Source organism: Anser brachyrhynchus, assembly GCF_964034855.1.
Source record: "Anser brachyrhynchus genome assembly, chromosome: 5".
Classification (NCBI taxonomy): Eukaryota; Metazoa; Chordata; class Aves; order Anseriformes; family Anatidae; genus Anser; species Anser brachyrhynchus.
Window position 1 is genome coordinate 60525143 of NC_137699.1, and position 25119 is coordinate 60550261.

At 37.0% G+C, this 25119-nt stretch overlaps 1 protein-coding gene across 9 annotated transcripts in view; it reads right to left on the minus strand.

Annotated features, from left to right (window-relative positions):
- LRRC9 (leucine rich repeat containing 9) overlaps nucleotides 1-25119 on the minus strand; it is a 53904-nt gene that overhangs the window by 15074 nt on the left and 13711 nt on the right. For 5 of the 9 annotated variants that reach the window (XM_080595671.1, XM_080595669.1, XM_080595670.1 and 2 more), the window contains exons 12-28: nucleotides 22509-22626; nucleotides 20857-20992; nucleotides 19603-19749; nucleotides 18494-18615; nucleotides 17236-17445; nucleotides 15802-15921; nucleotides 14709-14900; nucleotides 13338-13463; nucleotides 11790-11927; nucleotides 7712-7889; nucleotides 7087-7307; nucleotides 6207-6341; nucleotides 5528-5658; nucleotides 4345-4453; nucleotides 3855-3994; nucleotides 858-994; nucleotides 100-317 (exon numbers count right to left, since the gene is read on the minus strand). In XM_080595671.1, coding sequence (XP_080451797.1) covers nucleotides 100-317; nucleotides 858-994; nucleotides 3855-3994; nucleotides 4345-4453; nucleotides 5528-5658; nucleotides 6207-6341; nucleotides 7087-7307; nucleotides 7712-7889; nucleotides 11790-11927; nucleotides 13338-13463; nucleotides 14709-14900; nucleotides 15802-15921; nucleotides 17236-17445; nucleotides 18494-18615; nucleotides 19603-19749; nucleotides 20857-20992; nucleotides 22509-22626 — 2578 coding nt within the window. The remainder of the gene's footprint in view (nucleotides 1-99; nucleotides 318-857; nucleotides 995-3854; nucleotides 3995-4344; nucleotides 4454-5527; nucleotides 5659-6206; nucleotides 6342-7086; nucleotides 7308-7711; nucleotides 7890-11789; nucleotides 11928-13337; nucleotides 13464-14708; nucleotides 14901-15801; nucleotides 15922-17235; nucleotides 17446-18493; nucleotides 18616-19602; nucleotides 19750-20856; nucleotides 20993-22508; nucleotides 22627-25119) is intronic. The other 4 variants (XM_080595676.1, XM_080595677.1, XM_080595673.1 and 1 more) reach the window with 3 other exon arrangements.

Here is a 25119-nt window from a genome sequence, read left to right on the forward strand (position 1 = left end):
CTGAGGCAAATCCACAGAAGAAAATGGGAATTTTTGTCTGAACACAGTCCACAACACTTAGTCCACTGAATCTACAGCATTAACAAAAATAAACTGTACCTGAATTCTGTTGAAGTCCAGAAAGAGTTTCTGTAATTTTACCAAGGGTTGTAAACTTCTCAGTTCTCGTATTTGGTTTTGCTCTAGATGAAGAGCCAAAAGACCACTCTGTCCAGCAAAGGAGTCTCGTGAAATTATTTTAATGCGGTTATGGTCCAGCACCAACTCCTGCAGAAACTGGAGACCTTCAAGTCCTTTAATTTGGCTGATGTAATTTCCTAACATACCAAGAGTAAATGCATGGAGTTGTCTCTGACGGATTTGGATTCCTTTCTAGCAAAAAATCACCATAAGCAAAAGCAGCTCAAACTTTCTGCACTACTTATTTTTTGTTTTGGACCACTTCAGTGACACTAGAAGACAGTGTATTTGATTTCTTCTGTCTGTGGGCCACATCTATTTAAAGCAAAACAACTTCCTCATTCAAATCTGGCCATCTTGATATATGAATCATTATCTTCAGTATTGCTTATAGCAAGGACGAAATTTCTTAGGGTGGAACTTCTCGCTGGCTGTAATCTGACAAACATGTGAAAGACAAGTGTGACACACTGGTGCACTATGGAAGAATTTCACTGTTCAGTAGCTAAAGGATCTTGGAGCCAGGGTGAGAATTAAAGCTAGAGCATCATTCTTACTGGGGTCATGACCAGAGAAGACTGTCTTCCACAAATCCAAGACACAGAGTGAAGACTGGGCATAAGGGAAGTACTGTCATATGCTTGAATGAATGTACAGAAAAAGATATTATCACCTACCCTGCAAAAACAGAAGCTTCAAGTTTTTTAGCCTGCTAAGCTGTAGCTGGGCCATGTCAGTAATTCCATTATGACCCAGATGAAGAACTTCCAAACTCTGCATTATTGGAGGCAGGTTTTCTCCAAATCCTGCATCCCTAAACCAATAAAGTAAACAAGAGTGTTAACAGCACAGTTTTCCTTGGACAAAAGAACTTCAGCATTTCCCACCGAAAAACGATTATAAAAAGCATAAATGGACGACTCCACTTTCACTAATCACTAGAACAGGTTTCATAAGAACTACACCCATATACAGAAAATCTGATGAGAAATGAAAAATCTACTACTTGGAGTTAGGATTACTGCATACGCTAGGTCAAGTTTTCTGGATCCAGACTATAGAAATCAAACAAATACAAAAAAACACTTTTGCTCACAGAAATCTAAGGACATGAAAAGAAAACATCTATAAACTGCTGCATAATTTAGGAAAATATTTATGACAACTATTGGGTGTATTCTCACAACAGCTGGATGACAGTAGGGCAAAATAAAACAACATGCACAGTTCCACCAATTTGCTTGTAAAAGCTTCATTTCAGTTACATCTGACCTGTAATTAGGTAGCACGAGTTGTTAAACTGAGAAAGAGAAGGGTAAAAAAGGTTCCAATTTTAGCTTTGCTACTTCCTCGCAACCCAGCTAATTACACAATGTGCTTAGCAACCTCAATTTTCATAAAAACACTAAATATTGGTGATCACTGAGCAGCTAATGATCATGACTTAATTATATTCATACACTACAAACTGATATCCCAAGTGAATGTTTGTATGTAAAATTAATTTGTGTTAACATATGTTAATATGTAATACATACGTTTCATCTTTTACACAAGTTTGTCTCGCAAGACCACAAAAAATAAGAGCTAATTCAACTTGTGGAGAAAATGTCAACAGGAAAACTGTGCCAAATGTCAACTGGGGAAAGCTTAAAAACATCTTTGTTCCTAGAATGTCCCACAACTGAGAAAGAATGCAACTGTCATTAAGAAGCCAGTATCCACCTAGTGGGAAATTAAAAGCAGCTATAATAAATAGGAAAATAAAGTAATTGACAGTGAGAAGTAAAAATATGTAAAAAAGTGATGAAAAGAGCAAATGCACTTAACCGGGTATCAGTGGCTTGTAGCATTACATACAAAAAGGAAGTTTATAAGTGTATCAATTACAGAAGCAATCCTGACAATGGTACTGGATCATTGTTAGCTGAAGATAGTAGAACTGTCAATAAACCTGAAACAAAGCATAGGTGTCCACTAAATACTTCTGTGCTACAACTATGGGGAAAAAAAGGGCAATATCATTGATATAATACAGTATTAATGAAATAATTTCCATTCCAGTATTGACTTCAAGGATGTTAAGTAGCAGCTATTGAGCTAGAATCTAACATGGTTAAGTTAGTGACTCTGAGTAAGTCACATTTGAGAAAGCTGGCTGAGAAACATCACAGACTATTTAAGTTGACTTGCACTAAGTTATGAATCAAGCTTCAAGCCTGTACAAAAGCTAAAGTTATCAATATTTAAAAAGGAAAAGGGGAGAAAGCTAGAAGGTATTGGTATAAGCAAGTAAACAAAACCAACCAACCAAAAAAAAATCAGAAACCCTTCCTGTTGACAAGAAGGGCATTCCTACAGTTATTGAACAATTATTGCAAGCCCTTTTTGAGTCCCCATTCTATGTAAAGAATGTTCATCTCTCACAAGGAAGCAGACGTGCAAAATGAGCACATTATGAGGGAAGCCCAAATACCCTTTATCTATGTGTGCTTCTGCCCATGCCCATTTCCCCCAGAAAATCTGAAACCAATTCATGTTTTCCTACACCGCAGATGTTGTGCACATGCAGAGAATAAAGACAAGAGCAGCTGGGTGAGCTCTTGAGAAGCATGCACACAACAGCTAGGCTTTGCAGGATTCTCTGATGCTCTGTTACTTTCATAAAACTTGACTAATGTGTCTATGAAACTCTGCATAGTGACTTTACAAGACTTGCCTGATACGATAAAACTGAATTTGATTATGGATCTTGCCTTATCCATGCAGAAAAAAGTAAATGAATCCTGACAGGTTTCAGAAATTTTAATCTTGAAGGAGTGTGCAGACAAGAAATGCAAACTGAAAAGTAATTTGAAAATACTCTTTAGGACACAAGCTGACCAAATGTTGATAGCAAAAGGATGAAGAAATAAGTGTGACCATCTCCTTCAGAAGACGAATAAAAGAACCTCACTTATGAAATGAGTGAAGGAAAGGAGATTTAATGGCAGAATAAATGACTAGACAACACTGCAGAAGAACATTGGCTGAATATACAAAAGCCTTCTTTTTGGTCACAAAAAGTAGTGTAGCCTGAACTGGCTGAACTCATTTATTCTAATAAGTGGCTGTGACTGCTATCAGAATACTAGACAGCACAAGGCAGCTGTATTTTCACAGATCAGGCTCAAGTGACTGAAATACTACCTCAATGCATTTCTTATACTGATAAAATTTTGTAGTTTAATGTTGTATAATTTTATCTAAAGAACGCAAACACAGAACATCAATGATCAATCTGATCAGACATACATGTCCACGCTGTCCCTGATCAAATGAGCAGCCAGAGAAAGGTACATGGTTCTCTTACTTAAAATTAAATTTTTTGTAGGAAGGTGAATAAACTTCAACGTATTCCTGAATGTCTATGTAGCAAGATCCAAAGAATGGGGAGCAAAAGCCTGGTATTGTTATTTTGATGAAGAACTAGCCTAACAAGTTGTGGAAATTTAGGAAAGCAAAACCAACTAGATGATACCAAACATGCCATACATGTGCAAAATGAATAAAACAAACAACAACAAAACAAACAAAAACAGCAGGAGATCTGAAGCTAGTGACGCTGAAGAGACCTCTTTCCTCCTCAATGGAGTAAAAGAGAGATACAATCATATTTTAAAAGCTGGTGGTACCTTCTTCCTTTGGCAAGTTCTTGCTGTCCATACCCACTAGAGGCCACCCTTCCGTACAGGTGCTGCCTATTTGTTACCTGATTTGGAGACTTCTGTCCAGGCAGTATCGATTCAATCTGATTGTAGTTCAGACATAATACCTTACAAAGGAAACACAGTAGATCAAATGAATGCTCCTCTGCTAACTCATTAGCAGAACTGCCAATTACATTTTTCTGATCCAGAAATTTGATTGTATTTTAGAAATATGATTGGGTCAACCTACAGTGTTTTAAAAAGTCTAGTGCAGTGCATTGATTTTTTGGATCAGTTTACTGCAACAATATTGTAAAATTGCAATAGTGGTTGCAATCAACTTTGTGCTGACTGATTACTGTTGTTAAAAAAACACAAGCAGCATATTAGTGATTAAAGATACATTTTCAATCAAAGGAAATTAGTTTGTTATTAATATTATTACTAAAAATAGAAAAAATTGTCATGAACTCACCTTGACGTTAGGAAGGAAGATTAAACCACTGAAAGACGTGAGATTATTGTTCTGTAAATTTACACTGTAGACATTTCTAAACTGATCTGCTGGCACCAGCTCTACGGCTCTGGATTAAGGAAAGAATATAATCAGAAATTTAGAATACACATAACATAGAAAAATAAGCTATAAATGACATACGTAGCATGGGGTCCCTAATGTACTGGCTTTTTGTTAAGAAATGCAATGCACTCCTATGAAAGATGCACCCTGACGAAAACCTCACAACAAATTCACAGTTCTTTTTCCACTAATAAAAAATTGGCTTGATTCTGATTCTGACACCAAAGGCAAGGACTTGCAACAATCTGCTCTGTTTGCTTGTACAGCTCATTGCTGGAATACCAGCTCCACACCTCTTAGGCCGTTTTCACTGCTTTCTGGTAGTGCTGGAACTGCAATTGCTCAGATGGAATATTCCATTCTCCACTTAGCCTGAGGCTTCCCAAAGCACCACCCAGATTCTACCTGTGCACCTCAGCTGAGTCGAAGCCTGCTTTCATGTTGCTTGTTGCTAGTTAATAGTAGAAGCAGGATACTCTACTGGTCAGAGAGACATTCCCCAAGTGATTTTAGGGAATTCATAATTGAGCTTTTGATAAATCTCTTCAAGAAAAATCAAGGCTGGCAATTTTAAGACCTTAAAAGGCACACGGTCAATGTGACAGAATTGCTCTACAACCTTTTACAGAAAACTTAGACAGCACTGCACATGTATATGCATCTGTTCTCCCTTTGACTGAATTTGTTCTGAAAGGAGTCAGAGCAGATGGGTTTTGATCAAAGAAAATTTCTCTTCTTGACATTCTCTGACTAGAGTCAGTATTCTACCTCTCCTAGACATTTTCTGTCAAACTGCATACAAGCAGTACCACTCCCTAAATGAAAAGTAGAAACATCTAGAGAAAGAACATTTCTTCAATAAAACTCTGGACAGTAACCGTTTGCGATGAAAAAATTACTCTCATTTTATGGATCAGTTGAGATAATTCAGCCTACAAACAGTATGGAATTATCAGCCATATTTGCTAAATATAAGTCCTAACTTCAGATTTTCACATTCTAACCATAGTCTTAGATGATACTTTTAACAGATAATGCATTTCTGAAAACAAAACAAAACAACAACAACAAACTGTACCTGATATTAGAGGTTGCCCAATTTAATTCTTGCATTTCTGTGAAGTCTGAATGACCCAGTCTGTCTGCAATCATATCAGAGGTAAGTTTGCCTCCAAACAAATCTCTAGCACTTTCTCCTTCTGTTGGCTCCTGTTAAATGCATTTCAATTGATTTCTGCTATATTGAGACAGATCTAGAACTATTGCAGTAATACAGGCAAGAAACGTTTTAGCACAGAGGGTAATCAATGATTTAAAAATGCTTAAAATCAAAGTAACTTAAAAAGTGTTATTTAGTCTTCATGACCTGGCTAACATTTTCCCTTGTGCAACAGATTAATGGAGACAGTCTGTGTTCTCTCAGTTAGTCCATAAAGAAGATTTGTAAATAATATATACTGATTTCATAAGTGTTAGAAATGCTGATGCTCCACAGTTACACTTACAGTTAAAGTCCCTAGAACTCTAGCAATGTGCCAGGACGCTATTGTGGTTGGAACTTTTACAAAAAAGAAAAAGAGGGGGGAGGGGGAAAGCAATTTCTACCCAAAAATGATTAAAAAAGAGACAGAAAGAGAAAATGGAGTATTATTAAGCACATTAAAGGATTACACATGTGATATTAATAAATCTGATCATTTGGGTCTTTATTTATAGAAGAATAATTTTAACAAAAGTTATAGTAATAATCCACATACAGAATAACTTACTACTCTGATACCATCTAAAGCTTTTAGAGAGGGAAGATGGAATAATACAAATAGTCGGTAGTTATCTTGTTTCCTGACTATTGTATTTCCACTCATGTCCAAAATTATCAGATTAGTCAAACTCTGAGAAAAGAAAAAACACACTTTTATTAGTATCACTTTAAAATACACATATATACGTGCTTTCAGGCTATTTTTTCAGCTATTCATTCCCACCCACCCCCCCCTTTTCAGCTATTTCTTCAGCTGTCATCTGCATGAATCCACACCAAGAAACCACTTAACAAAACCCAGATATTTTCATTTAGATTAAAAGCACTTGGCATCACTTAAGCCACAAATAAATCCGTTAAAGTAAGTGAAAACTATTCCCTAAAAAAGCCTTTGTGCTTTCACAAAGTTTTAAGAGTCTGAACATAAATAAGAACCAGGGCCTCAGTCTCCCATTAGTAAGTGTCCGAATCCAGCCAACAAAGTTTGTCATACATGTGTTAGTTGAAAAGAGCTGGAGCTGCTGCAGGTGTGGTTTGCTGTTATCTGACATGAGTTGTAGAATTATTCCATGGTTTTTAAGCCTTAAAGCCTATGCAGTAAAGTGATGTTTAACTGCAGAAAATTTTGAGCCCAATCCAGCCAGAAGGTTTAGTACCTTCCTTCTCAGGAGTAAATATAATCAAAGAGGTTAGAGTGGGGTTTTTATCACTTCAAATTCAGCTGTAAAGATAGATGAATGCAGCACTCACAGGCAAAACCTCCAGCTATGTGTTGAAGTAAAACTTCCCCAGTTCCAACTGGTGGAAGACTGTTTCTAATGTGCTAAAATAAATAAATGAATAAATCATCTCTGAATCAGTAAATCTATATTTACCTTTAAATGATACATCTCTCGGTTGGTAGACACACAGTTATTGCTTATGTATAGTTCTATTAGGGAGTAGGTTTTCTTTAAACCAACTAAAGATGTGATCCTGTTGTTCTCAACGGAAATGTAATGAAGATGACACAGATTTTCAAACACATGTCTTTTGAGGCTGGTAAGATGGTTATTATTTACACTAAGTCTTGTAAGTTTGGTGAGCTTTGAAATTCCTCAAAAAAATAAACAGAATGCACTTAGTATAAAGTGAGCTGTAATAGAAAAAGATGTCTGATACAGATAGTAAAACACATTATAAGTGACATAGTTTATGTTAGTAGGTCCAACGGTAACCAGATTATTAATCATTAGATCAATTAAACAAATGTGCCATTAAAATATGCCATTTAAAAAAATATTTTTTTTTCTGCAACATAACTGCTCTGCCTCCCACCCTTACTTCAGTTCTGTTAAAGATACACTCGGAAACTAAAGATCAGATTTTTCAATATTCGAAAAACTCGCACAGTTGCCAGCAAATAAATCTTAGCCTCTATAATATTTTGCTATAAAGAAACATCTCTACTGAGACCTGGCTTAACAGCCTGAATTACCACTACCATGGTAAATATAGTACCATCCAGTGTTGAAATACAGTTTTCATCTAAAGTGAGTTCTTCGAGGTTAAGACAAGAGTCTAGTCCTTCTATTTGTGTGAGATTGTTGTTGCTAAATGATGCCCATCTTAAGTGCTCCAATTTTTCCAGGTTTGAAATTTTGAAGAGATGTTGGCCATCCAGATTTAAGACAGTAATCTGCAAAAAATACAAATAAAATAATAATTAAAAAACCCAGGATGTGACATTTCCTCATTATGCAACAGAAAAAAAAGTTATCTAAATACACTTCAAAAAAACTCAGCTTCTCCTCCAAAACCAAGGACTCTATAACATAAGAATGCCAGTTCCCAAACGTACCTTTGCAGTTGAAGCTATCTGAACATAGCTTTTTTTTTTTTCCTCATCTGTGTCAGACCTTAGATAGCTTTGGTTGACTTAAAATCTTCTGTCAATGTAATATGATTTTTTATTGGTAAGTCTGCTTTACAGATCCTCATTCTACAACAGGACTGCAATGGGAACAATGGGAAAAGGATTTCCACCCTAGCGCTAAGAGATTGTTATTTAAACTTAGATTTAGCAGAGGCTGAGTGAGAGCAGAATTTATCCTAACTTTATAGTACTTCATGCTTTTTATATACAAAGTACTCTTTATATCACAGATTAACAATTTCAGTGATTTTCTTTAAACAGTCTTGAACGGAAACAAATAAAGCTAGGTAGCAAGTAGATATCTTGCTGCCCACATTGTCAAAGGACTTTCTTACACAAGGTCTGACTTCAGACACCTGGCTGCAAGCTTCCTGTAAAGACAGGGCTATTAACAAACCTATCCACAACCTGCTTGTACGACAATGACTCCCCTGCTTTTTGATGATACTGCAGTATGTTAGCCAACCCTTGCACAATGAAGAAACAACAGGATCATAAAGCCCCAAACAAAAAAAATTTAGATTGTATGGTATGGACCCAAAATATCAAGGATTGTATTTAGCCTAAGACAAACAATCATGAAAACACTCGGTGCCAGTGGAGTTATTTTGCTGATAACTAGAGAATATTTTTTTTGCTATAGTATTTTATTTTCCAAAATATGTATCTTACCCTCCATGAATCTTTTCTCTCTGATGTCACAAAACATATATGACATATGCTAAAGCATTAACTTTCCTGGCAATTTCTGTAAACATGAATTCCCTAATGCACATAGAATGAAATGCTCCGCTCATCAACAGAAATGTGTTTTCCTCCAGCCATTCCATATTCTAATAACAAATCAAACTGACAGAGAAGCTTTTAACTTTTCATACTGGGTAGATTAACATGATTTCAACTGATGGATCACAACAGGTTAGGATGACCTTGGATCTTCCTCCACTGACTCTTGCGGCTTTCTGTTAGCACAGTTTCCTGAGAAAAAAAGGCTAGTGTGATTGTGCTGCCTGCATATCCATCTGCTAGCCTTACAACTAACTTTCAAACCTATTGGTGACATTTGGTTCAATCTGTCAGACGAGCGCTATACTGAAAGATACTGACTTCCTCCAAACTCCATGAAAATGAACAGCTGAATGAGAGACAAACTGATGATTCCAGTGAAGGAAAGGTTCAGCTACAATGCTAGACGCTAGAGAATCCAGAAGAATAACCTATTCACAACCTATTCTGTTGTGAATAACCTAAGACATTTTGAGAGCAAAGACCCAATTAGGAACTGGTTAGTTACTGCTTAATTAGTTCATAACATAGTCTTGACATAGTCTTTCAAGGTGAGAGATAATGCTCAAAGGGTTATTTTCAACGTTTGTTAGTTTGAAATTAGATGTATTGGCTCTTTTCTTGCAAGACAGTTTTCGTGTTGATATTTAGTAGAATTCTCCCAAAATGTTAATCCTGCCTGACCACAAGAAATTGATTAGTACAGAGTTCAATATACACATGGAAAAGATCATTTGGCTTTAGATTTGGAATATGCCTAAGTGTCTAAATTTTAGTGTGGACTATATTTCAAGGGTTAGTATTAGAAAGCTGTGTTATTATATGCAGTAGGGATTTTAGGTTTATACAATTTACGAAAAGAACTCATACTTCAACATGTTTAAATATTGTGCTTTTGTGACATCAGAAACAGATTGGATTCAAAATTGGCAGAATAAATAAGCTAAGCATAGCTACTGAATTTTCTAATGAAAAATTCTTAGAGCCAACCTCTACTAATCAGGGAGATAATGCAAAGGAGTTGACTACAATTGCCCAAATCAGTCAGGTTCCCTCATCATCCTTGCCACCAGTGTCCTTGCTCTTTAAAAACTTGCTCGATGTTCATAAAGCTTCATTGTCACTTTCATTTGAAATACTTATAGAACATTTGGGATTCCTCGAATTCTTAAATGAAGCACGTAGATTAAGGACTTTGTCTTGCCTTTAGAGATAGTTCTTTGGAAAAAAACAAAAACAAAAAAACACCACCACCACAAAACTATGCAAGTACATCTTATAAGCGTGTGCTTTATATACCCTTATTGTTGTAGAAAGGGCAACTTTCATATGCCAAAAGATGTTGAACAAAATGAGTGACACAAAAATCTAACTAAATATGTGAAGGCTAGTTATGAGAGGCTTAAATATGCAGAAGTTTAAACAATAACCACTTCATCACTACACACTTTTTCACTTAGAGTTAAAAAAAAAAAAATCTTCATCCTTTAACGTTTATAGACAAAAGCAAATGTTCATGAGCCCTACTGGATCAGGCTTTGGCTCTTCGTTTCCAGTAGAGCGGAAACAAATGAAAAATAGGAAAAATGACAGCCATGAGAATAAAATAGTTGTGAGAAACAGATTGCTGATAATGAAAGCTAAGAACATCAATAAAAATTTGACTGCCAATATAATCAGAGAGATCATAATCAGAACCTAATGAAATTCAAGCAATGCTACAGGCTTGATCCTATCTAAGGATTGTAAAATAGTCAATCAGAATACATAAGAGAAGGATAGTTTCAGCGCATGTTTTTCTCTGCCTTTGGGGAGAATCAGGATGAGATGCTCATAATTTACATGGATAAGGAAATACTTTGTCAGCTACTAAAAAGAACCCAAACCTGGAACTACTCACGTTAATGTTTTTAAAAGACATTTTTCATTTGAGGACATTTATGAACCCTGAGCCACTCATCAATTCATTTAATTACAATCATAGAATAACTTGGGAAGTTCTAAAGGTTTATGAACAAATTGAAGTTATACTAGTATTAAGGATAAATAGGATGACCAGAATAATTCAGTTAGCTTGATGTAATCCTTAGGTACCATAGAAAGGCTTACATGCCACAGAGTAAACAATCAAAAGTTAATGGCTTTATTACTGGATTACAGGACAGTTCACAGGAAACAAAAACTAATATTGAATTGTTTTTAATGATATTTTAAGTGTATTAAAAAGTGTAATAGCTACTTTCTGAGAATGTAATAAAAAATAATGATATCCAAAAGCAAACTTATCTCTTGTTTAATAGAGAAAAACTGGTTAGAGGATGGATCTTAAGAAGTAAAAAGTGGGATGATTTGGGCGAAATAACTGAAAGATTCCTAGTCCTTTAGAACATCTGGTTCTAGTCCTTTAGAACATTGGAAAGAGACCAATGAGTGAGTGAAATTTGAGAGTAGCTAAATTTGTTTCAAAAACAAGTTAGAAATGATAGAGAGATAAGAGAGACCTGGTAGATTTACTGTTACTTAAAATGGACTCAGTGATCCCTGTGGGTCCCTTCTAACTCGGATATTCTATGATTCTATGAAAGTCAGTCTATGGGATCTTTTTGGTTTTCCTTGGTCTTAAAAATCTATTAACGCTAAAAAGAAAGTTGCATTGCAAAAACAGTAAATTAAATGCCCTCTTCAGGGTATCTGGAGCTTCCTGTGAGGCATCTGGAAATGGCTACTGGAGAAAAGATAACTATTGGTTAGACTTGCAAGTTTTCAGTAACATATATATAAACAGCATAAAACCTTTAAACTAACATGACAAAAGAAAGCTTTTATATAGATTAATCTAAACTTTGACATAAATATATTAAACAGCCTCAGCCTTACCATTGAATACCAGTTGTTATGATGCATCTGTGAATCCACTCTGTTTTTGCTGATTTGAGACAGAATTGTAGCACAAGAAAATACACTGAGAATAGGAGGTCTCTCTTCATCAGTCCTAGAACATTCCAACAGCGATGCCTGGGGGGAAAAGAAAGAAGAAAATACTGTATTAAGTAGATAATATAACAAGATTAACTATATTGGAGCATCTTTCCTATGAAGAAAGGCTGAGAGAGCTGGGGATGTTCAGCCTGTTGAAGAGAAGACTCTGGGAAGACCTCATTGTGACCTTTCAATACTTATGGAGGGTCTTATAAAAAAGATGGAGAAGGTCTCTTTACTCAGAGAGATAACAATAGGACAAGGGGGGTATGGTCTTAAACTAAATGAGGATAGATTTAGACTAGAATCTAGGAGGAAATTCTTCATTGTAAGGGTAGAGAGGCACTGGAACAGGTTGCCAAGAGAAGCTGTGGATGTCCTATCCCTGGTGGTGATCAAGGCCAGGCTGGATGGGGCCTTGGCCAACCTGATCTAGGGGGTGGTGTCCCTGCCTATGGCTGGAAGGTTGGAATTAGATGATCTTTAAGACCCCTTCCAGCCCAAGCCATTCTATGATTCTATGATACATAGTTCACATCTTAGCATATAGCAAAAAGCATAAAAATTCTGCTATTGTTGACCGGGAAAGGTGATGTATCAGCAGATAAATAGATTCTATAATAAATCATAGGTTTATTAAGCCTAATAGTTTGCAAGATTCCTATAGAACCTTCACATATATATATATATTTAAAGAGTTTTCAGTACATAAAACAGAGAAGGTAGACTGTATTAAACATTCTGTTTTACCTCTAGTCTGTTTTCTGGGAAGATATTTGTCCTTTTCTTTGCAGGAAGTCACGATCTTACTCAGCATTGACTGAGCAGACAGTTTCATTGTGACTGTGCCCTGATCATATAAATGTTGTGTCAGCATGATATTTAGTTCCAACCTAGACAGCTCATGAAGGGTGTTAGCTTAGGCTCAGCCTAAGATTCAGGAGAGTATATAGTCCAAAGTTCTAATAAAACAAGTTTGTGTTCAGGGGTTGCAAAGAATTGTTTCTTATATGCTTGTAAAATACTCTAAAAATTTACCCATTGAAAAGACCTTCAAACAAGGGATTTGGCACAAGATATTTTAAAAAAAGCATACAGTACTATTCTTTTAGCCTGTTATTTTTCCCTCTATTGTTTCTATTTGGCAAACATAGTAACTGTCTTGCATTCTGAATTCAGCAGATCCTAAACACGGATTCCAACATCATGCCAGAATACAATTTTTAGTACCAAAGATCTTTGTAAGATATGTATTTACTGAATAATTTCCGGCCTACTGCTAGAAGCAAAGACAAAACGACTGCCTTCAGAAAAAATCAGAGTGCCAAGTTGTCTTTAAAAACCAACCAAACAAAAAACTGCATAGAATGACATAAAAAAATATATTCATAAAGCTTTCCTTTTCCATAGCATCCATTGTAAGCTACAAGAAAACAGATATCAAACCTGGGTTATCTTTGATCCTGCAATATAGCGTAATGCCTCTGCAGCTTCTTCGTTAGTAATCATGACGCCATTTAGGTTAGTGAGAGCTTTTAATTGACCAATGACACTCAGCCGCAAAGAGACTGGCTTGAAGAGAGAAATAAACTGTCAATTATTTAAAAAAATAAAAAAAGTGACAGTACATACCAGAGACTTCTATTTCCTTTCTGTTTAGCATACTGTCAGCTCACGGATGTCAAGAGTTAGAGCTTGGTAGTGATCTCCAACAGAGCCACTGTGTCATCCCTGCTTATGTAGTTTGCCAAAAACACATAAGGCAATGTACCTTTGGGCCAATTTTGATTATTCTGATTTTATGTGACACTGATGGTAACAAATTGCTCTACAGTCACATGATCTAACTCAGAAGGTTACTAATCCTACAAAGCTCACTAATATATGAGCTGTACTAGTGTTTATTTTATAATCTGTGAGTTTCATTTACGATCTAGAAATATTGCAAAAGCCAAAAGCTTCATAGGACATGTGAAAGATGTTTAAAGGATTTAGAGGTGTCACTGAAACCTCAAGACATCACCACAAACCTACCCTATACATAGGGAATAGGTTAGCCTGCCCACTAGTTTAATATAAAATAAATGAAATACACATTTCTCACATGCTGAATAATAATGTTTTTGTGGATGGCATAAAGATATGTTTTGACAGTCAAGTAACCCAAATGCAATCTTTCATGAGCTAGATGGTAGCATGCATCCTCTGAAAGGTAATAAGGATTTTCTTCTTTGCTCTGAACTGATGTCTAAATGTACTGATTCAAAAGGAATAAAGAACAGAGAGAAACATTTGTTCCAGAAGCTATTTGGGCAATATCAATGTATGAGAGTCAGTAAAAGGGCTGAGTATTGGCTCTCTCTGTGAAGCTCCAGCCAACACATCTGTGCTGCTGCTGAGAGATGCATGCAGTAAAAGAGAGACAAACTGTATGTAATCAGCCCCAATGCTAGGAAAGATCTCTGCTCCCATCCCTTATTCAGTGCAGCTGAGCCAGCAAAAATTAAAGCCGTGGCTTGATTCTTGACATCTGGCACAGGCTACCAATAAAATTCTTATTGGAAATTGAAAAGAAAGAAATTATGCCTCAGAGACATCTCTGAATAGAAGTGCCACACAGCTTATTCACTACCACTTGTTTAGGCTGTGACTACAGAATGAAGTCCTTTTGAGAACAAAGATGCCGTAACATGATCATAAGGCTTCTTACACATGAGACCTTAGAATTATTAAGGTGCAGGTCCAGACTTTAAACCTTTATGACCTAACTGTGGTCCTGGTTAGAACAGTTTCCCAGGAACTTCAAGCACTATGTACCTTATACCATGGGTTGTGTGTGATGTCAAGACTTAGTAAATTGGGAGTGTGTTCATTTAAAATGTTTATAACTTCCCAGGATTTTTTCAGCTGATTCCAGCTCAAGTTGAAGCACTGCAGTTTGGTTAAGCCTCTTATGCCCTCAAGAGTAATCACATGGTTATGGCTTGCATCAAAATACTCCAGGTTGGGCTGCAAAACAACAAAGGTTTGAAAAGTGTGGCCAAAACTGTAGCAAGATAAACTTCAGCTAAAGTAATCAGACATGTTTAATCTTTCAACAGACTTTATCAAATCCAATGCCTAGGACTTTCCTCACTCATTAGTGTCTCTGTTGAGGGAGATCTAGCGTGCTCCAGCCATGTCCCAGTAAAGACAACAGAGGAGCCGTTACCTGGCAGAGCACTTTGGCATGCAATGTCTACTTGACTGCCCGCCAGGAAGTTGTTGAAAGGGGAAGACCATATCTAGAGCTCATATCAAGAGCCTCCTAAGTGGCCTAAAGACAACTGAGGAGCTGGATCCCTGAATCCCCAGTGGTAATATAGAAAAGCCCAGTGGTCCTGGCTAGGACTTATCAGCCATGTACCATGTAGCATTCTCAGGCTGAAGATGAATTACTTCTTTACCATCCTGCTCCAAGTCCATGTAGTTCAACTTTTTATTCCTATTATTCACCTCTGCTTTGATATTTTTACACTTATTTCATTCCACATATTTGGAAGGAATGGGGAGAAAAGCAGCGTGACCCAAATCATCAAGTAGGCCAATGCTAAGCCAGGTGGAGAATTCTAGTATCCCATTCACCCCAAATATCACTATTTGTTAAAATGAAATGACAACTACAAAGGACAGATGGGTGATAAAGTGATACCACTGTAATATTGTGATTCAAACTGCAGACAACATTAACAGGCACCAAAACTGCTGACTGCTAATATTACCACAGCATTCATGATTCTAGTTCAGCCCTCTGTTTTGTTCCTCAGTGCACCTCCAGGCCCAGTTCTGTCCTGTAACCCACTCCATGATGCAAGAATATTTATGTGAGTAAATGTTTCTTTTAAAGAAGAAAAAAAGCTTGATTTCTCACCAAGTCATAAACATCATTTAAGGAAGTAAATTCATTAAAGCTGATGATAAGCTTTCGAAGTGTTTTAAGTCTAGAGATGTTCTGCAGCTGACTCAGGCTGTTCCCGTGCAAATTCAAAACCTAGGTCAAAAGTACATCAGAAATTGTGATTTTACTAGACATGCAGACAAATTCTGTAATACTCCACTGCTGCCTTAAAAGTGAAAAAGCTTCAACCGATGGAATGCAAATATAAACAGTATCCTACTGGCAAACCATAAAAAGAGTACAAAAGGTGAATGCGAAAGGTGAATGCAGCACAAAACAATGAAAACACAACTAAAGGCTACGATTACTCTTTTTTCGCTTATTTGAAGACTTATTTATTTATAACTTATTTATTTTATAACTTCTTCCCAAAATAAAAATGGCCTGGGTAAGATGGAGAGTCAGACAGTCAATCAGTTCACAGCAGAAGGAAACAATAAGTTCTAATAAGTTCTCTGTTTAATGGAGATGCTGCTAAGGAACTGGTAGCTTTTCAATTCTTAGAAAACAGGATGGGAAGAATGGGGCCAAGCAGACACAGGGAAGAGACCCTTAGAAAAAGGCCAAGTGAGGGAGAATTGCTAGTATTTCTCTGCAAACAGATCACTGTAAGGATGGCATTTTGATAAAACAAGAACAGAATTGTTACGCTCCTTTTTCTTGTCTCTAAATAAGTTTTAGAAAATAAAAAGTTTATTTGAAGATAATATAAAAATGGGATCAAAAACATAACCAGCAGGATCAGCTCACAAACTGAAGTTAAAAATGTGACAGTTCAGAAACTATTTCATAATTTAAAGTATCAGATATTTAGCAGGGCTACTTCGTCAGAAAATGGGGCTACTGAAGATTCCACACAATAGTTATGCATGTGAATGCAATGTCAGAATTATGCATACGAATTCCCATCTGAAGAAGTGTTTTTCTGTGCAGCTACTATAACAACATGCACTTCTTAAGCTAAAATCTGCAGCTTTTTTAAAAAAATGTGTTTTCTCCACGGGTTACATTCTTTTGATGTCAAATCTGACCCACCCCCCACTCCCAAAATCTTTTCAAGAACAATCGGTATAATGGCATACAGTCACATATTCCATAAAATTTGATGGAAAGGATAATAGGTCATATCCTATTCTCAGATCCATTCTTCTTAACCTGTTTTTCATTGAAATTATTTGTCCCTTACACAACAGGAAAAGCAACTGTTATTCTCATCAGTAATAACTGACAGGCAGAGGAACACAAGTTCTACTGATTTCAAGTAAATGTAAGCAACATCAGAAACAAACCCAAACAGAAAATTAAAAATGAACATACTGTCTTTGGTTTAGGTCATGGGCCAACCTGAAAAATAAAGTAACAATTACATAATACATTTCTTCTGTAAATTTGACAGCAATACCTCACCTGTACCTGACCGTAGATATTGACCTTAGCCACTGAAAATATTGTTTTTTCATCTAAGTAAGCAATCTTAGGCCTCACTTTTACTGTTGGTTCCATGTTCAAAACTTCATCATCATGTTGCAAATCATGAGACAGAATAAGTATTTCTGTGCTTCTCTTTCTCTCTTCCACAATTACGTTGCGTGTGGAAAACAGAGATTTGTCTTTGACCTATATAAAATAAGAGACACCAAAAGTTCGTAAACCTTCTAATTTCTACTTAAATAATAAATCTAACACTCAGCATAAAAAGAGAAGTTTGATTAGGAAATTAATGGCAATTAAGTTAGGAAATCATATTTCTGTAACACAGACCTGCTACAAATTGGGTTTTAATTGCCTCCTAATCAAAGCACTGCATGATGTTTTTCCTTTTATAGCTTATCGTACGTCACGCATAACTCTGGCTAGAGTTAAAAGTAAAACTGTACACTGAAATTCCTTAAGCCTAAGAATTACCACGGAGCAGTCTACAACTGGACCACAGGCCAGGTAGACATCAGTGAATTACACACTTTTCCTTTCTTTCCCCAGAGCAGCTTAGAGTCTGAAATGGCCCTTTTCACCTTTCACCTTGGCAGCAAGTTATGAAGCTAGATGAGTGAAAGAGGAGCATTATATGGCTTACAAAAAGGAACAGAAGCAATTCTTACAAAGAAAGCTTGTTCAGGAAACCAGCTGAGATTAAAATATATTTCCTTTTTTTTTTTTTTCCCAAAGTTTCATATCTCACAATTTAAATTAAACAACTAAAAATCATTTGCTCCCTAAAGACTCAATGAAAACAAAATCTTTTGCACAGTCAATACTATCACTTTTACCTTGCCTGGTACCTCGAAGAAAGGAATTCTTACTGAGAGAGGACATAGTTTTCATCTGCGTTTCCTTTATCTGTTGAAACTTAGAGGATCTTTGCTCTCTTTGCTATACAATCTTTTTTTGCTATACAAACTTTTACAACTACAAAATAAAAACTTCCCCCAACTTTCACTATGAGTAGAAAGTTTCTCACTGATTTCCACAGAAGTTTTATCTGTATCTGATAGATTAGAAAGAAGAGAACCAACCTTAAACCTAAACTCAACAGGTCCTGTGAGTAGAACAGGACTTTATTTTACCTACTTGCTTTTTTTTTTTTTTTTTTTTTTTTTTTAAAGTCTTGAGCTGTGAAATCTAAGACTTGCCCTCTACTATCACAGTAGGAAAAAGAAGTTCATACCAGTGTAATATACTCAAACTCAGCAATGTATTCTGGCAGGACCAGCTCATGGTCAAATACAAACCACTCGCACTGCCAGCCGCTGCAGTCACAACTTTTCTGTTCCAGGGAAGCCCACAGTTCTGAAGTGGAGGAAACAGAACAAATACATTATTGCTTTTAAGCTAAGCTTGGTATTCATTTCAGAATGCTAGTAAGTCAAAGACACCTCCTTCCATGAAGACCCTTCAGATTTATTCCTTTCTGCCATTAGACGTGCTTTGCCATACACATTCACACAGGCTAATAAAGGAGTTTAAATTGGTTATCTAAACCCCCATGTAGAATACATAACTGTCAGATTCCAGTACAAAGGTCACAGTCTGTGAAAGACTAGCTTAGCTTCTGAGATCACCAACAGCTCTCCTGCATTGCTTTCATTCCTGCACTGTCCTAAACTACTCCATCATACTGTGGTATGATCACCTTCCAAATTAGCTTTCACTTCCTCCTAAGAAATCAGAACAATCCCAATTCCTTTATAAAGAAACAGACGTTGCTTCCTGTAAGCATCTGCAAGTTTGGAGGACATACCAGAGAGAACAGGTAAAATTATTAGTCAATTCCCACTTGGTGTTCTCTTGCAAAAAATAGCATAAAGCAGAATTTATCACTAAGAGGACACACAATACGCAGATTTAATCTCGATACTTGTAACATAGCATTTATCAGCAGCAACTGTTTTTACTTTGCTTAAAAATAAGGGCTGTGGATTTTAAGGGTGAAGCTTTCTTTTGTGGTATGTAGGTATGACCCTTTGCAACACTTACTCAATCCCCCTGCGTGAAGTGTGCATATGAACCTCCATGAACTAAGCTGCACTTAGCGTGGACTGACGGCTAAAAGCAGCATGGCACAGCTCACTTCCACCCTTTGAATAAATATTTGTTCTCATTTAGTTCACAGAAAGATCATCTTATTTGTTATTGCCTTTGAAAACATGCATTTCAGCAGAGACTGAGTTCTCAGGAATGAAACCTCTTGACACAACCCAAAGTGAATGACGTGTTTGGAATACAAGTGTTACTTTAACCTTAACTTTATGCTAACAAGTGCCTACAAATACATACCATTACTAGAAGTAGATGCATCACTTCCTAGGAATTTCCATGGCCTGAATACTGAACTAACTTCTGGGTAGTTGATTTGACAGATGGGACTTGCTGCACGAACTGGAGCACTGCGGCCAAGGAAAACTTTTGCAATTATCACTATCCCTAAGTGTAGAGAGAAAAGACACTTAATGCTTCTAATTCTGGCTTGGGGATGGGGACAGAATAATAAAAAAATGATGCTTATTGTTATTATAAGCAAGCTACATCTTGGTCTGGATGATGAATGGTCTAATATGTATGTAATACATATATATGTAAAATAAACACTGAATCTTTATTAATATTTATGTTTTTCATGAAAACAAATATTCTTTGGCAAAAAAAAAAAATACAGTGATATCCAAAGTTTGTAACTAGCTAATATTTAAAGCCATGAGACCAACTAACATTTGGATTTGTGACCTCCAATGTCTTTCTTCCATACTACAGTAAACCCGTCTTTTCCAGGCTCTCTAGGACACCAAGGCCAAGCAAAAGGTAGTATATGCTGTGGATAGTTCCACGCTACATATATGCTGAAAGATGTGTGAGAAGTCCACGCTGACTGTCCTGTTGGCTAACACTGAAGGAACCCTAGAAGAGCTGAGAAATGCCTCTTTAGCGGGGAGCAGGGCTGGGAGAAGGAGGGGAGGTGACCTAACTTAGGTTAAGCCACATTTCTACAAAATTTGTAAATAATTATCTTTGAGACTTCTAAGTTTTTTTTTTTTTCAAATTTGGCTGAAACTTGATTATTCCTAAGCTACTAAAATGACAGCATCACACAGCATGACTGCCTAAGCCTTTTTTCTAGGAAACCAGACTAAAAAGAGAAGGCTGGTATTTTTCATTTCAGTGCCCAGTCCTGGACGCAAATTAACCTAATGTATTTGTGCCTTTCTTTACTCTGCTCTTTTTAGAGATGTTAGATTTTGAAAAAGATCAGACATATCTAATTATATCTCAGATGAGGACATTTCCCATAGAGGCTTCAAACTCCTGTCTGGGAATTACTCCCAGCAGCCCAAGGTCTTTGTGGAGCTTCCTAATACACAAAAATGCCACTGGAACAGATTTCGGCAAAGTTTCAGAGCTCCTTTCAAGTTACATATGGCAACTCATGGCCACCTACAGTATTTACAAAATGTCCTTTGACCTGTAGCACAAAATGCAGTGATTAGACAAGCCATATATCATCAGTTTTACAATATTGTTTCAACTTTGAATTACCATGCCTGAATGACTCCTCAGGATCTCTCTTGTTTTTGCCTTCAGCCTTGGCTTGTTGTTTCAGAAACTCTATTCTGGGACATTCACATATGCTTAGACTGTTACAGAGAGGAACAGCTTCATTTCTCTCAGGCTGCTGCAAAGATTAAAGCAAGGCCCCAGTATCTTTCACTAAAAGCATCCCTTAAAAATGCAAACAAATTTAAGCATGCAAATATACACGTGAATTACAATAAGGGATGACAGGCAGGAAAAGTGAAGAATAAAGAGTAAAAAGATGATTTGTGGCGTTATTTTAACAGTATGAGAGAAACAGATGAGATCAGATTGTTGGGGACAGGGCCCAACCTTCTGTAGGCTTACAAAACATGTAATACCACAGGAAGGAATCTTAGTAGGGCCTCTATAAACTAGCATGATATAAACAATAATAAAGCAAAACAGGAAAATAGATACTGTATTTGAAGACATAATCTTGTCCCCAAATCCGATCTTTTCTCAGAGTGAAACGAGAAAGGCAGGTGTGCAAACGGTTGGCAAGAAGAAAATGAGAGCAATGGGGAAGAGAGATGAGTTGCCATGAATTCATTTTCCTACTCTCTATTCTTTTCCTTCATAAATCAGATGGAAAACTTCCTTATCTGAAATATGCGCATCATTGGATATATTCAAAAGCTCTTTGGACATCATTCTGGACAGCCTGCTCTAGGTGACTGCGCTTGAACAAGTGGATTGGACAAGATGACCTCCAGAGGTCCCTTCCAACCTCAACCATTCTGTGAGTCTGTGAAAATGCTTCTTCTGTTCATAATTTCTTACTCATCATGAAATAATGTATTCCATCTGTCTGACTATTTTTCAGTCTGGAGATTAAAGGGGTCACTGGGACAGGACTGACAGTTTCTAAGGTTATGACTGGGCTGACAACCAGGATCCATGCCAGCAGGGACAAATATTTAGCGTCAGGTATCTGGAGATTCCAGAAATAATCCTAGTCTTAATCCCAGTATATTTAAGGACAAAAGAAGCAGTGATTTAAATTTAAGACAATGCTTGCAAATCCCAACCCAGGATGCTGTATTGCTACAACTGAGACTTAAAGAACTGAAAATCCATGATATGCTTTCTGATAATACTAATAGGAAGAACAAAATAATAGGAAAATAGTATTCGCTTCAAAAAAACAGAAATGAAAATTACAGTGCAAATTGACTGAACAAACCATTGAACTAATGTGTTCCACAGGCAGCAAACAGGTGCTGCATCTGATACTGTGGAGACTTCCAAAGTAGTCCTGCATGAGTCCCATCAAACTCTATTGATATTGAGGGTGTGGGGGGGAAATCGATGAGAAGTGGTGAGTGAGAAGGGATGATCTGCAGCAAAAAGAGAATTGATAAGGAAGGGACAGAAAGATGACAAAGAAAAACTGGAAAGCACTAATCATGGCTTTGCCACACACGGCAAAAAGACGTGAAGAATGAAGCAGAAGTAAAATGGAGAAATACGATAAGAACAGAGGAAGAACCAAAGGATGCATGAATAGAAAAATCGAAGAAAGAAGAGAGAAAGATAGAGCAGCACTTTTCTGCCTGTTCTCTTTGCTGTCCTTTCCTAAGCAATAGCATTCTTCTGTCTCCAACGCAGCATACCGTATGCACTTCCAGATCCTGGAAACCATCCTCCAGTATTTGCAGCAGCTGCTTTTCCTTAACTGGCAATTTAGGATTAAATACATAAAAGAGATACTCCGTCTTCTCTTTGTAGTTTCTTAAGAAGAAAAGACAGAGGGAAAGACTTCAGGTTTTCATTATGGTAGTGCAAAAGCAGGCAAAAGGCAAGAATAGCTATTCTAACCAGATAAAGTTTATACATGCGCACAATATTTACTAAGAATAACAGACTATAATTAATGCTGATTCTATAATATTCACATTCACAGTAATCACAAGATCACAAGAGAAATTTTTCTTTCCCAACTCTATATAATTTGTTAAAGCAGTCTCCATTCCCTTTATTATACTAAAAAAAAAAAATAAATCTATTTAGCTCATCACAGTTTTGTCTGGGATAGAGTTTTCTCTGTAGAGGTTCAGATGATGCTGTATTTCAGTTTTTTGACGAAAACACCATGGATAACACACAAATGTTTTAGTTGTTGCAGAGCAATGCTCACACAGAGCTCCTTGTGCTGCTCCTTTCTGCTCCTTGTGCTCTTTTTCCAGCAAGGGAGCTGGGGTGCACCAGGAGCTGGGAACGGACGCAACCAGGAGCTGTCCTAGGCTGGCCAGAGGGATGCCCCATGCCAAGTGGCACTGTGCTCAGCAACAACCGCTGGGGTAAAGAAGGAGGAAGGGCAGGATGTTCACAGAGTGATGCTGTTTGTCTTCCCAAGGAACTGTTACACATGATGAGCCCTGCTTTCCTGGAACTGGCTGAACTCCTGCCTGCTGATGGGAAGTAACAAATTAATTTCTTGCTTTGTTTGTATATGTGGCTTTTGTTTTACCTGATAAACTGTCCTTATCTCAAGCCAGGAGTTCTCACACTTACCTTGCCAATTCTCTCTCCCATTCCACTTGGGGAAAGTGAGTGAGTGGCTGTGTGGTACTTAGTGGCCTGCCAGGGTTAAACAACAACACCTCTGGAAGAACAAGTCTTAAATTTGCTGAAGATCCCTAGCAGGAAGAGAGCAATAACTCAAGATGAAAGAGGATAACACAATCTTTGTTGACAGCAGATCTGGAAAGCCATACAAACCCTACATAGCTATTGGTAACTGCTCTTTTCCTCCCAATTTTTTTTTTTTTTTCCCTAAAGAATGCAATTTCTGGTGGCTTACGACTCTGCAGTTTGAGTGTCAGCAGGTTAGTGTGAGTATTTGATTAATTCCTGCAGGACTTATCTGCCAAAACAAGCATCAGACCATGAGGTTTCAATTTAAGAACAGTGGCCTAATCCCTGTATAATTGCATCTTAGGGAAGATGTATAAATTGTTTGGGATCAACAAGAACAGGCTGTAATACATATGAACAGATCTAATCTGGCTAATCCACTCTAGAAGCTAACACAATGAGATAGTTCTTCAGCCATACAGGAGGATATCCTACCAACGTTTTATAGAATGCATCGAGGAGCTACCTGAAAAGCTTTGTTCTCTCTAGGTAATATGAAAAGAACTCCCAAAACCATTGGCTGTGCCAATCTGACTTTCCCATGGCCAGAAAAAAAATAAATCACAGGAACGGGGTAATAAAATCTGATATTGATTACTAGTTTAAATAATTTGAGTAAGGGTCATTTCGTGTTTCCAACTTTAGGAGAAGGACATCAAGGGATGAACAAATCTATTTCTTGTTGTGTTGGAATGAACCAGAAGCTTAATAGTGGTGTTTCAGCTATGGGGGTAAATAACTTTAAGTTACAGACTTACAGGAAGAAAATTAGTAGTACAATTCACAAGATCATCTCTGCCCTCCTCTGAATGTTTGTCATGGTTACGCTTCTGTAAAAGGCAGCTTCTGTCTCCCAGGACCTACAGAACTAGGAAGTATGTCCTGCCTTTCTCACGCTCTTTTGAAGGCCATGGATTTTATATTTAACCTGTTTTATTTATTCGCACATAGAAATCACACATACATGTATATATAACGTAAAATAAGCTTTCACACACATAAACATAGTAAATGCACATAAAAATATTAAAAGCACTGTATTAACTGTACTAAAAATCATAACTTACATAAATAAGTCACACATCCAATCATCAAACTCCTTGGTATTGCAAAGAAAGAAATGGATGCAAGCAGGAGCTCTGTCTAATAGCTACAAGTGGGCAACCAGGTGTCTTAAGACTGTGGAGATGCTGTGCTCCACTGGAGACATGGTTCCACAAGCAGCTTTGGGCAGATAATTACCAGTGCTTACAATAAAACCCACAGCTGCACCATGGCTCAGTTTAATTCTTGGAAGGCAGTGAAATAAAAGGACACAATGACACAAATTTCAAAATTAATACTTCTGCAGAAAAAAAAAAGGGCTAATCTGCAAGGATATAAATCAACCTCGTGACCATCTTGACGTGTATATGCTCTCCTGTGATACAAATGAAATACAGATGCATATACATCCAGGTGGGCTTTGTTTTGTTTGCTTTTGCATTGTTCATTTACTGCTGCTTTCAGCTTTCAGGAATCTGGCCATTCATAACAACGTTTACTCTGTTTTCACAACCTTATTAGGAACAGATGAGGTGAGACCCA